Source organism: Brassica napus, chromosome A8, assembly GCF_020379485.1.
Source record: "Brassica napus cultivar Da-Ae chromosome A8, Da-Ae, whole genome shotgun sequence".
Taxonomy (NCBI): Eukaryota; Viridiplantae; Streptophyta; class Magnoliopsida; order Brassicales; family Brassicaceae; genus Brassica; species Brassica napus.
The window spans coordinates 2,919,318-2,931,900 of record NC_063441.1 but is presented as its reverse complement, the minus strand read 5'-3'; the positions used below and the strand labels follow the sequence as shown (position 1 = coordinate 2,931,900).

The 12,583-nt window shown below is 29.3% G+C and overlaps 2 protein-coding genes across 2 annotated transcripts; one reads left to right on the top strand and one right to left on the bottom strand.

Annotated features, from left to right (window-relative positions):
- Positions 1 to 1,665: 1,665 nt before the first annotated feature.
- LOC111208632 lies at positions 1,666 to 2,866 on the top strand. The gene is made up of 4 exons (XM_048737573.1): positions 1,666 to 2,015; positions 2,092 to 2,213; positions 2,295 to 2,480; positions 2,647 to 2,866. The coding sequence occupies exons 1-4, from the start codon at positions 1,788 to 1,790 to the stop codon at positions 2,759 to 2,761; spliced, it is 651 nt and encodes a 216-aa protein (XP_048593530.1). The 5' UTR covers positions 1,666 to 1,787; the 3' UTR covers positions 2,762 to 2,866.
- A 215-nt stretch (positions 2,867 to 3,081) lies between these two features.
- On the bottom strand, positions 3,082 to 6,164 carry LOC106360503 (translation initiation factor eIF-2B subunit delta-like). Its single transcript, XM_013800114.3, has 7 exons — positions 5,504 to 6,164; positions 5,169 to 5,297; positions 4,646 to 4,992; positions 3,817 to 4,561; positions 3,633 to 3,729; positions 3,502 to 3,556; positions 3,082 to 3,414 (listed from the first exon to the last, which is right to left on the bottom strand). Exons 1-7 carry the CDS (start codon positions 6,039 to 6,041, stop codon positions 3,352 to 3,354), a joined length of 1,974 nt encoding a protein of 657 aa, XP_013655568.3. The 5' UTR covers positions 6,042 to 6,164; the 3' UTR covers positions 3,082 to 3,351.
- Between the last annotated feature and the right edge of the window lie 6,419 nt (positions 6,165 to 12,583).

The window sequence follows — 12,583 nt, the reverse complement described above, 5'->3', positions numbered from 1 at the left end:
GCGCGTGAGATTTGTATTTATTATGAGTTGTGTCAAATACATGTGGAAGTCATATGCCTTTGTCAGCTGCTGACGCGGAGTATGTGGACCCTTCATAGTTGCCTTTTTAAGTTTGTAGAGTCTAAAGCTTGACACGTGGGGTTGGGTTCTTAACGCGTTGTCATATTGTACTTCAAATCTTTGCAAGTAGGTTTAACTTTTGACCGTTCGGTATTTGTTAAGAAAATCAGAACTCTGCCTCTGCGTTTCTAAACTTCTAAATTTTTAAACTAGATTTTACTTCATCTTTTATATAAACATATATTTGGTGTAAATAGACAATGTTATATATTTTCTATTAAATATTATTTTGTTTTTTTTATAAGTATAATATAATATTTCATATATTATTTTTTTTCAAAAATATGTTGCTATTTATTTTTTTATGTCACTATTATATAACATCTTATCATATAATTAATGTATTTTATACGTACCATTATATAAGTACTCATATAATTAATTGTATTTTATACGTACCATCATATGAATAATATATATATTATATTTCTTAAAACTTAATATGAAATATAAAAATCATAATTTATGTTGGTATTCAAAAAAAAGAAAACAAAAAAAAATGTTGGTATTCAAAATTAGACTTTGTATTGTATTTTTCTTATATATATATATATATATATATATTTTTTTTTAAAAAAAAAAAAATTATAATAGTTATTGGAAATTATTTTAGTAAAAGTCATTTTTTGAATATATGCATATTTTTGAATCAATTTTGATATAAATCAATTTTAAATTAATTTTTTGTTTTGAAATATGTACATAAAGTTTAAATTTTTTTTTTTATGATTATTTTGAAAACAAATATTTTTAGATAATTAGCTTGGGTCATTTTCGTATATTTTAAATCTGACTCATATATATAGTTTCTCATAATATAAAGACTTCCAAATTTTTCTTAATAACATAAACATGTTACTATTTTTGTTTAATATACTATTATCTATATTTCTAAACAATAATATAACTTTTTACTGTTATTTATGTTTTCAAACAGTTTTTAAAAGTGTTTCTACTTTGATAAGATAAACGTCATTTGTCTATATTGATAAAAAAATGTCATTTGTATACCAAGTCCTTAGCACCACGAACACGTCCAAAAACTCTATGTTAGCAATTAATGTATCGATCTATAGATGATGGTTTCGATAACTAATAACATAAAAACTTGCAATTGTGAAAATAAAAGAATATGAGAAATGTAGTGGTAATTTTTTTTCTACTTACGTGTGAAATGACCGAACATGATTCCTTGACTTTTTTTTTTTTGAAACTTTGATTGATTCCTGTCTTTAAAAGTTAAAACAATATTTGATTGGCAACCAATGAGAGAATCAAGTTATTTCCCGAAATAGTGTAAAACTGCATAGTATTCACTCTATCCTGATAACAAAAACACGGTCCATGATTTCATAAAATGCATAACAAAAACACATTCGACCCACTTTGATTTATTTCCACAAACATAAATTCCAATTTTCAACATTCAAACTATTATTATTATATACATATTGAGACGCTGATGAGAGAGAGAGAGAGAGAGAGAGAGAGAGAGAGAGAGAGAGAGAGAGAGAGAGAGAGAGAGAGAGAGAGAGAGAGAGAGAGAGAGAGAGAGAGAGAGAGAGAGAGAGAGGAAGTGAGTCACAAGAACTACGACATAAAACCGAACCCAATTCAATTCTCCTTTTATCAGACCAAACACAAAAGGAGAGAGAGAGAGAATAATAATGGGAGACGTACGGAGGATCGTGGTGGTTGTAGAAGATAAAGAAGCGGCGAGGACGGCGTTGCAATGGGCACTCCATAACCTCTTCCGTCAAGGTGACATCATAGTCCTCCTCCACGTAATCTCTCCTCCGCCGCGCAAGAAGAAATCGACAGCGGTGCGTCTCCTCCGACGCCACGGATACCATCTCGCCCTCTCTTTCCGTGAAATCTGCGACGCTTTCTTCAACGTGAGTGAAATGAAATAAGTCTGATCCTAAACTTTCTCCGTTCTTGATTTTTTTTGGTGATCGTGGTTAACTTCAGACGAATACGGAGATAATAGTGAGAGAAGGCGACGAAGATGGAAGAACCATCGCTGAAGTGGTGAAAGAGCTTGGTGCTTCGATGATTCTCGTTGGTCTCCATCAAAACAGCTTTCTTTACAGGTACTTTTATGATCGATTCTAAAGTTACGGGGTCATAATAACTAAAGATTCTGAATTAGTAATTACTCTATCGATGTGTAGATGGGCAATGAGTGGGATTGATGTAACTAGAAACTTGGGCTGCAAAGTGATGGCTATAAAGCAGCCTTCGTCGGAAGAGTCGCCGCCGGGAAAAGTGAAGGGACGACGCATGACCTCACATACGACGGCGACATCAGATAGTTTAACTAACTTTGACTTTTCCCAAATCGAAATTTCTGGATTACAGTAAGAATTCGTACCCTCCTTGTCTTCAGTTCAATTATTCTTTTTAATATTGGTTAAGTTTATTTTGGTAAACAATTATAGATATCTCTAGTTTTTTTTTTTTCTTCAATTTATTAGAGAATACTGAAGCTGATGATAACATGGCACTTTGTATGTAATGTAACAGGGTTCCTGAGATTCGGACACCTAAAGTGCCATACAGATTATGTCCGAGTCCTCGTGCGATACTTTGGAGGACAAGACCACGGAGATCTAAAGCTCGATACGCTGTAGTTTCATAGAATGATTTATTCCAAACAATAGGAAAGAAACAAAACTCTACCCTCAATTTTTGTGTCAAAGAAACAAACAAATTTTACTCCATACCAAAAAATTATTGTTTTTAACTATGCAGACTCACTGGCTAGATATTTTTCGCCCCAATTAAATCACAATCAAACATTTTTGACAGAATAATAATTGACTTATTATTAAGTAAGTTTCTGAGTGAATAAATGACTGATTAGTAAGCTAAAATTTAAACATTTGGTCTACCAATACCAACCAGTCAAAGCTTAAACTGATTAATTGATCGCTATACCAAAATTAATACCCATCTAAATGATCGCTATACCAAAATTTTAATATATGAAGTTAATTTGACAAGAATAATAATAAAAAAAAAATCACATTAATTGAGAAATAAGAAGATTCCCAAATATTTGTCTGAACTGATAAAAAGAAAATGCAAACAAAAAATTAACACTCAAGATTAGAGGTATTAATAATGTTTATTTATGTTTAAGCAGTGTGTGTTTAAGACTCGCTTTCCTCCCCTCCTTAATTGTATTTGTATCTGTTTGCTATATAGATTTCCAAACAACGTTACCTCTTACAGCAACAAGTCTTCTCTCCTATATTCACGAACAATCACAGGTATGCTCGTCGGAGGAATCTATATATTTACCAACACAGAAACATATCAGAACATGAAACTTGACATGATATAAACTTGGACTACAACAATGTGGGTGAAACGTACCATTCCATAATCCGTAACGATCATTGATATATACTCTGCAGGAGTTGAATCGTACCTGAAATTTAACAAAGAAAGCATAAGAGAGACATTAAGATAAAGCTTTGTGATGATTTTTCATAGAAAGGCTTTACATCAAATTCAGAAACTGGAGGTTTTTGTTGTTATCCATCGTCTTTGAATGCTTTTTGTTGTTTCTTAAAGGTACATTGGCTATGGCGTCAGGATCCCCTGCGAAAATTTCCACACAGGCAACACTTTTGTTAGCTAAATCCAAGACAAGAAGAATAAGATAAAGAAGAGCAAGTGGAAACTTACCAAGTTCGTTAGAGCAGATTGAATCAAGTAGGACTCTTTCATGGAACTTGTAAGCTTCACAACACACAATGACTGGAACACTAAACGCATTTGCAACCATTGCAACACACGCCGTACCAACTTTTGAGTACAGAGTTCCATTTGAGAAGATGGACGAAGCCCCAAGAAAGACTCGTGTAACCTCACCCATGATGTAGGAAACGGCGTTTATATGAGTGTAGGTACAGTCGAGCCCACGTGTCACAAGCCTACGGAGTAGCTTTTGACCTTCGAGGTTAGGTCGTGAGTCCACAATCACTACACGGAACTTTCTCCCAATCTCATGGGCGTATAACAGAATCATCTCAACCACACAAGAGAACCCGTATGTGAGAAGAACCTCTCCGTCTCTGATTTTCGTCACGGCGTGTTGTACAATCACCTTGTCTGCAAGAAGGATCTTCTCGTCTATGAACCGGCCAATTTCAGAGCAGAGAGAAGCTTTTGCCTCTGGCTCTGACAGGTCTACAGGTAGTTTTCTGATTTGGTTCTTCAAGAACCTGATTGCGTTTCCCATGCTCATGGAGAGTGGGCGACATTCTATCAAGAACGAAACGTAACCATTTATTTTGGCTGTCAAGTCCATGGTCAGGTCCTTCATAGGAGGTGTGGTGTAATCGTTTATAGCTTCTTGAAATGCATGGAGCATGGCAATACATCGCGCATTGTCCCCAGATATATCTCCAGCCAAATGTTGCAGACCCACCTAAGATTAGTAAAAAAACCACTATTATGTTTAAAAGCTTCATAAATTAAAGTTTAAGATTCAGACATAAACAAGTAGGTGTACCTTATAGACAGCATGGTGTATGGTATCGAGTGAGAATATATTGGAGCTTAGATTGGGAAGCTGATTGCCGCGCTCGTATTGAGGAAGATGGAGAAACAACTCAACTTTGTTCTTGCTCTCGGTCTGTTCAACCACTGAACGCCTCTTAGCTTTATCGACTCGGCTTTTATCGTCGTACTGCATTTGTGTCTGAGGGACATCCATCCTCCTCTCTTTTTCTACTGACACAGCTCTTTTTTCAGAAACTGAGGATGTGACCTGAGGTGCCTCTTTCTTCGGCTGAGGCTGTTTGGCAGGCTTGCTAGGTTTGGGCCTACTAGATTCACCTGCACGTTTGCTTCCTTCCCCTACAAATTAGTGACAGCAAATCATTAAGATGGTTTTTGATATGAACCTTTGTTCACTAAGGGAATTAAGCTAAGCTTTCCTCTTAATACAACTTAATCATAACCCTAACCATCATCTTGTATCAGTTTGTCAGTCTAATGGAAACAGACAAAACATATATAGAAGAAACAAGAACCTTTTGCAGAAGCTTTTGCTGCCCGTTGTGCCTCTTGGATGGCACGCCTTTCCGCTTTACTGGTCTTCTCTTTCAGCGATTTTGTTTCCTTCTCCTTCCGAGGTTTTGCGGCCACAGATTCGCCCTCTCCTGCTTGATAGTGTCTTTCTGTAAGTAAAGGAATGCAAAACTAAAAGAAAACATATGTGCATGGCAATAAATAGAACAACTCAAACCCATAGCAACTCAAACACAGAGATGATACTAAATAGGTCTTCTTTAGCGTATGATTCTCAAGATAAAGCCGCAGCTATCAACTATACTAAAGAGCAATACGCAATTGATTCAATACATACCAGAAGCTTCGACGTTCTTCTTCCTCCCATCAGAAGTCGACGCGATCGCAACCTTCGCTTCCGATTCCTGAGGAGCTCTGACTCTCATAGTCATATCAAACCCTCCATTAGGAAAACTCGCCGACAACTTCGCCGAATCGCTCCGCTGAAACCCAAACAGAGACCCCGAATCCTCAGACACCTCTCCGTTACTCGACGGCGGCGACGTCCCAAGCAGCGAGTCCACAGGATTATAACTCCCGACGTGGAGAGCCCTGTCATTCGCCAGCTGTCGACGGAACGCGGAAGGTCCGGGGACGGGGACGGGAGCAGCGCGAGAGGCCAAGTTATCGGAATGGTGGCGCGACGGCGGTATCTGGACCGGAGAAATGAATTGACCGGAGGGCGAATCGGAGAGAGGAGACGAGGAGGTTATCGCCTCCGCCGGACCGGATAGGCTTCGATTCGGACGCGGCGTCTCCGGTGAGGGTTCGATTGAGGTGAAGAAACCGACGCGGCGGACTTTAGGGACGGCGAGAGGTCCGCGACGAGGGTCCATGGCTGAGGATTGGAAGAAGAAGAGAATCTAGGGTTTTGTTGGAAGAAGATACGCAAACGCATTTGAGGATGGCTATAAACCTTCGTTTCAAGTTGGGCATTAAATATGTTTTTCTTTGTAACGTGCCAAGAACATAATTTAACCATTATTAAAAATTAAGACTGGCTTAACCGGGTCTCGGATAACGGGATTGCTAGGCACTGACATTTGGGTTGGGTCATATGTAATGTCCAAAATCATTTGAAAATCTGAAATTTTTTTATTAAAAATTAACTAAAACTAGATTTCCTTATATATTTTTACATTTATATATATAGGTATTTGTTTTACATAATTATTATATATTTTTAATGTTACTCACTTATTTAAATGTTTGTATAATTATGCTAAATATAATAATTTTATAGTTTTCATGCTGTAAATTAAAATCATCATATATATATGTTGCTTATTATATATTTGTCTTATTGAATTTGCGTTTGATTACTAAACTAAATTTTTTAATGCATGAAACAACATATATGAAAACAATTTTGTATTTAATTTATTATAATTATGATCCGTAATTCAAATCGCTAGATTTTTTTAAATTTTTTTTAATGTTTATTAATTTTATATAATAAATTATTGTATATTAAAAAGTTTAAGATAAGTTAAATTTTTATACATGTATTATATAGTTTACTAATATTAATCCGTTCTACCAACATATTATATTTTTAGCATAAATATTTTATATTTATGAAAATAAAATATGTTAACTTATCAATTTAAAATAATTTTATTATATTTTCTTCCATATAACATTTTTATTTTTTAAAATGATAGATATTATTATAAAATTGATAAAATAGGATATAATTTTATTCTCTTGGTAACATTTCATTACTAATTACAAAATTAGTTGAAAATATTTATATTCAATTTATGACAATTAAGATCTTATTATAATCTTTTTCAATAGATTTGTTAAAATTTTAATTTTGTTTAAAAAAATTAAAAGATATAAAAGATAGAGAAAAAGACTAGGATAGCACTAAACCAAGTTTTTGTTCCCAAAGTAGCACTCAAGGTTCAAAGTCACAAAAATAGGTTTCATTAAAGAGGTAAATATACATTTATACCCATTGGGTTAATTAATCCAAACCTTAGGGTTTAGAGTTAAGGGGTGGGGTTTTGGAATTAGGGTTTAAAATTTTATAAAAAATAAATACTAAAATAAAAAATAAAAATTTTGAAAACAGTTTCAAAAAGTATTTTTTAAATTATAAAAAGAAAATTTGAAAAAAAATAAAAAAAAAAATTCGAAAAAAAAAATTTATAAAAATTTCGAATCTGAAAACATATAATCTGAAACTATAAAAAAAAAATTTATTTTTTTTTATTTTTATTCTTATTTTATTTATTTTTATTTATTTTTGTTTGTTTATTTAATTTTAAACCAAAGGTATTAGGGATATTTCACCATTTAATGAAAGTCATTTTTGTGATTTTCTCCTTCTAGTGCTATTTTTGAGACATAAACTTCAAAAGGTGCTATTATTGACAATTGCCCTAAAAGATATTATGATTAAAGTAGTTAAAATATTATGTATATTAGCATTAGTGATATACATTTAATATAAAATTTAAATGATGGTCCAAATAAAAATATCACTCATCAAAACATCATGATTTTTATTTTATTAGAAAACAAATTTGAAAAAATTAAAATAAATATAAATATTTATTTCTAACAAAATCTTTAAAAATTATTAGTAAATGTATTTGTGAAATTAATTAATTTCATTTTATTTAAATTTTCGTTTATAAACCAAAACTATATTCAATTTTAATTTCTATTATATTTTATGATAATTTAAATTAAAACTAACTAATTTTTGAAAGTAAATTTAAAAAGATTCTAAGAAGATTTTAAAAAGATTTTGTTAGAACATTTTAAATATATTCATTTGTATTTAAAATGATAAAGATATTAAAAGATATAATAATGAACTTATGTAAAATATGATATTTTCTAGGAATGGTCCAAACTAAAAAAAATCACACATGAAAAGAAGTCATGACTTCTGTTTTAATATATAAGATTATTTAAATTATATAAATAACCAAAAGAATAATAAAAAAATAGTCAAACTATATAAAACTATTCAAAATAACCAAAAATCTTCTGACATAATAGCTCTTAAAATCTCTAAAATATTTTAAATAAATAGATTTTGGAGTAAAGATGTTTCAACACTACTCTTTTTTTATTTTATAATAGAGTAATAAATGAATTTTTTATTTAATTAATTTATTTTTTTCATTATTTTTTATTCTAAAATAGAGTACTATTTGAATATAACTCACTTCTATGTTGTTAAAAAACTCAGTTCTATTACGTATATCAAATTATTTTTCTTCTAAAATAGAATATTGTTTGAATAGAACTCACTTCTATGTTGTTAAAAAAAACTTAATTCTATTAAAAAATCAAGTAGAATGACATAGATAGTCTTATTTTGCTTTGGTTGTATAATATTTGATATATCTTGTAACGTTCCACGAAAATAAATAACCATAATTAAAACTATGAATGACTAAACCGGGTCTCGGATGAATGACTTGGTCAGATCTCAGAAGTCGTACCCTAACCCAATTCGTCCAGTGACTCCACTGAAATTCGAATACAATGATTCTGACTTGGACGACCCAACCAAAAGTTAAGATTCTAATCCGTTGACCGTAACTTCTTACAAAACTCAGCTTTATGTCCATACATGAATACTTATCCACAATTTTGTGTGATTAAGCTATCTGCTTGTAACTTTTTGCTATTCAGATTTAGTTTATTCACTTTTTGATTAAGTTATCACGCATCCTAACATATATATAGCAGTAGAATTGTAGCACTTGCCTGATATAGAGGATAGTGGTGTTTAATTGTATTAGAAAAAACCAGTACCAATTTGAAATGATTGATTTATGATGAAAATGCAGAGTCTATGATGTTCATTTGCTAGGTAATTCGCATGCTGATATTATACTGGATCCTTAACATAAGTTTCAGTGGATGAGGACCAGGATCAGGAAGATACACATAGAGAGGCTTTTAGGTGTGATAAGCATAAGTTCTCTAGGACCAGAGAGAGCATATCCGGGCAACATAAACTTGATTTACATAAACCATAAGATTTTAAAATCTGGACTAACCACATGATATATCTATAAGGAAGATTAAACGAATACCTCAATTGTTCGTAGCGGTAAAAGACTTTTGAACTGTTTTGATTACTGAAGACAAGTTCTTGATCTTGAGAATTTTTTTTAGGTTTATCTCCCTTTATCTAAGAACTTTTTTATACGTTGATTTTATAATTTTCTGAAGTGTTGTCTTCTGATGGACCATAGATAATTATTTAAATGTTGTTACTTTATCAGCAACTTGAATTACTTTCTCACCAAGTTTTAATTACTTTCCCATCAAGCTTTTCATTATTTATTTAACTTTTCTTTTATGTAACCATCCATCAACACTGAAAAATAAGAATAACAATTTAATAGAAATATTACATTGTAAGACCAAATAATAAAGAACTAGATTTTGATTCGCGCTTTAAAAGCGCAAAATTATCTCATTTTAAACATTTTAGTTTATAACATATATTTTTGCATGAAAATAAGTATATGATGTCTTGTGTATTTGTGTAATAGTTGTTTCACATTCTTTTGAGGCAGCAATTGTTTTTATATGTAAAATGATCATTAATAAGATATCCAGTAAAAATAGGGTTGTTTACCGGTAAAACTGAACCAATAAAATCGAACCAAATCAAAATAGAAAAAGTTATTTAGATTTTGTAGTATCAAATATACATAAATTGTGGTATATGGATATAATTTGATATATAAAGCAATCATACCGAATAAACCGATTCATTAAAATATAGTAGTATAGTTATATGTAAATTGTATAATATAATTAATAAAAGATAAATATATAAATTATTTCTGGCAACCAAATAAACCAAAAATTGATAGTATATAAACCGAGCCAAACCAAAATAAATATAGTTTAATATGATAGCTACTTTTAGTAAACCAAAATACCAAAAAATTAAAAAAACAAGCCGAAACCGAACTGAAATCTAGATTGAAAACCCATAGGTAAAAGTAATACTTGGTTTATTTAGAATGTTAGGACTAAGAAGAAAGCAATGTAATACATTTTCTTATTTAATTCAATTAGAAATTAAAGTTGAAATTAACTTTTTATAGTTTTTAGTTGGAGAAAATATGGGGATTTGAAATTTTCGCTGGTTATCCTTATTTGGGTAACTATATATGTGCATAAGATTCGGTTTTGAGTTTGTTTAGGAAGGTAAAATATTCTGTTTTGTTCCATGTATTTAGCTAAATACATGTTTCAGGAATTTTTATTGTTAGGCGTGTGAATTTGAATTTAATGGTAGGGTGTGTTCTGAATTTTTATTGTTCCATGTATTTAGCTATGTATGGCAGCAAGGTATTTGGGGTTTGTTTAAAATTGAGACTATTAAAAAGCTCGAACCTTCAATGTAAAACATACTAATCAACATGTAAAATAAACAATATAATACATAAATTTATCATCATGTGTGAAAACATATTGATGTAATTTTCTGGCTATATGTTCTATATGCTGAAAGGACCAGACTTTATACATATAAAATGTATAATACATATACGCAACGACGTATTATATGTTTGTAAACTATTAAAGCTCATATAGTTAGTTAGTATAAATCAGACAAATAGTATGGCTTATAGAATATATATATGTTCTATCATAGTTGGCTAATATAGTAAGTTGGCTAATATAAATAAATTGACATTATAATATTAAAGGTGAAATGATGGTTAATTCTAATTTGTACTTCTATTTTAATAGATTAAATGATTTAATCATTGCTAGATTTTGATCCGCGCAACCGCGCGAGTGTTTGTTTTCACTTTTCTATACATAAATTATTGTTTTTAAACATTAGTAGTATATATATTTTAACGTTAATCATATACTTAAATATTTATATAACTATTTCAAATACAATAATTTTATAATTTACATGTTATAATTAATCAATTGTTTAAAACCATATGTATTTTCACTTCTTATTATATATTTATCTTATTGTATTTGCATTTAGTTATTAAGCAAATTAATATATTCATGAGAAAACATATTTGAAAATTATTTTGTATTTAATTTATGCTAAATTATGACCCGTGTTTCAAAGTTGTTTTTCGTTTTACTAATATATTTTATGCTTATGTATTTTAAATAATATATTATTGTATATACAAAAGTCTAAGATATGTTAATTTTTAGACATGTATTATATGGTTTGCTAATTTTAAGCCGTTTTATCATCATATTATATTTTTAAAATAAATAATTTATATTTATGAAAATAAAATTTATAAATTTATCGATTGAATATACTTTTATCATATTTTTTAAGTATAATAATTATATTTTAACATGATCATGACTATAAAGTAGATAAAATAGGATATAATTTATTTATTTTTCATTTTATAAACGATAACTTAAAATACATTAAATTATTGTTAAAATATTTTTACACAGATTTATTAAAAAATTTAAAGTATAATATATAAATATATATTATATTTAAAATGAAAATAGATTATGATTAAAGTAGTTACAAATATTTTATATTATAAGCTTTAAAGAAATGTATGTTAATTTTTATACATGTATTATATAATTTGCTAATGTTAACCCATCTTACCAACATATTAAATTTTATTTTTGAACATAAATATTTTATACTTACTAAAATAAAATATATAAAATATATAAATTTAATACAATTTTATTATATTTAGCTCAATATAATAATTTTCTTTTAATATGATTGATTATGATTATATAATATATAAAATATTACAGAATTTTTTATATTTCATTTTATAAACGATTACTGAATTTATTAATGTATAATAATATTTCAAACTAATTTCGAAATTAGTGAAAATATTTAAATATAATTTCGAAAATGAAGATCTTGTAAATATCTTTTAAAGCAGATTTGTTAGAATTTTAAAATAAATATATTTATATTTAAAATGAAAAGATATCAAAAGATATTATGATTAAAGTATTTTAAAGATTCTATGTATTATTAGTCTTATTAAAATACATTTAATAAGATTTCTAAGTGATGGTTCAAATTTAAAAGAAAATCACACATGAAAGAAGTCATGACTTCTATTTTAATATATAAGACTAGATTCTGACCCGCCCTTCAAAAGGGCGGGTATATATATATATATTTTTTAACATTTAATTTTTATATTTATGTTTTTAATCATATTTGTGTTTTTATTATAATCATATTTTTGTTTTTCTTATAATCATATTTAATTTAAATTTTGATAGATGTATTAGTTTTAAATATGTCAAGTTGCATAACTATACACTATGCTATATGTATTTCAGAAATTATTTTTAAACTTTATGCCTAAGTTTGTAACATATTATATTTTCTTAATAG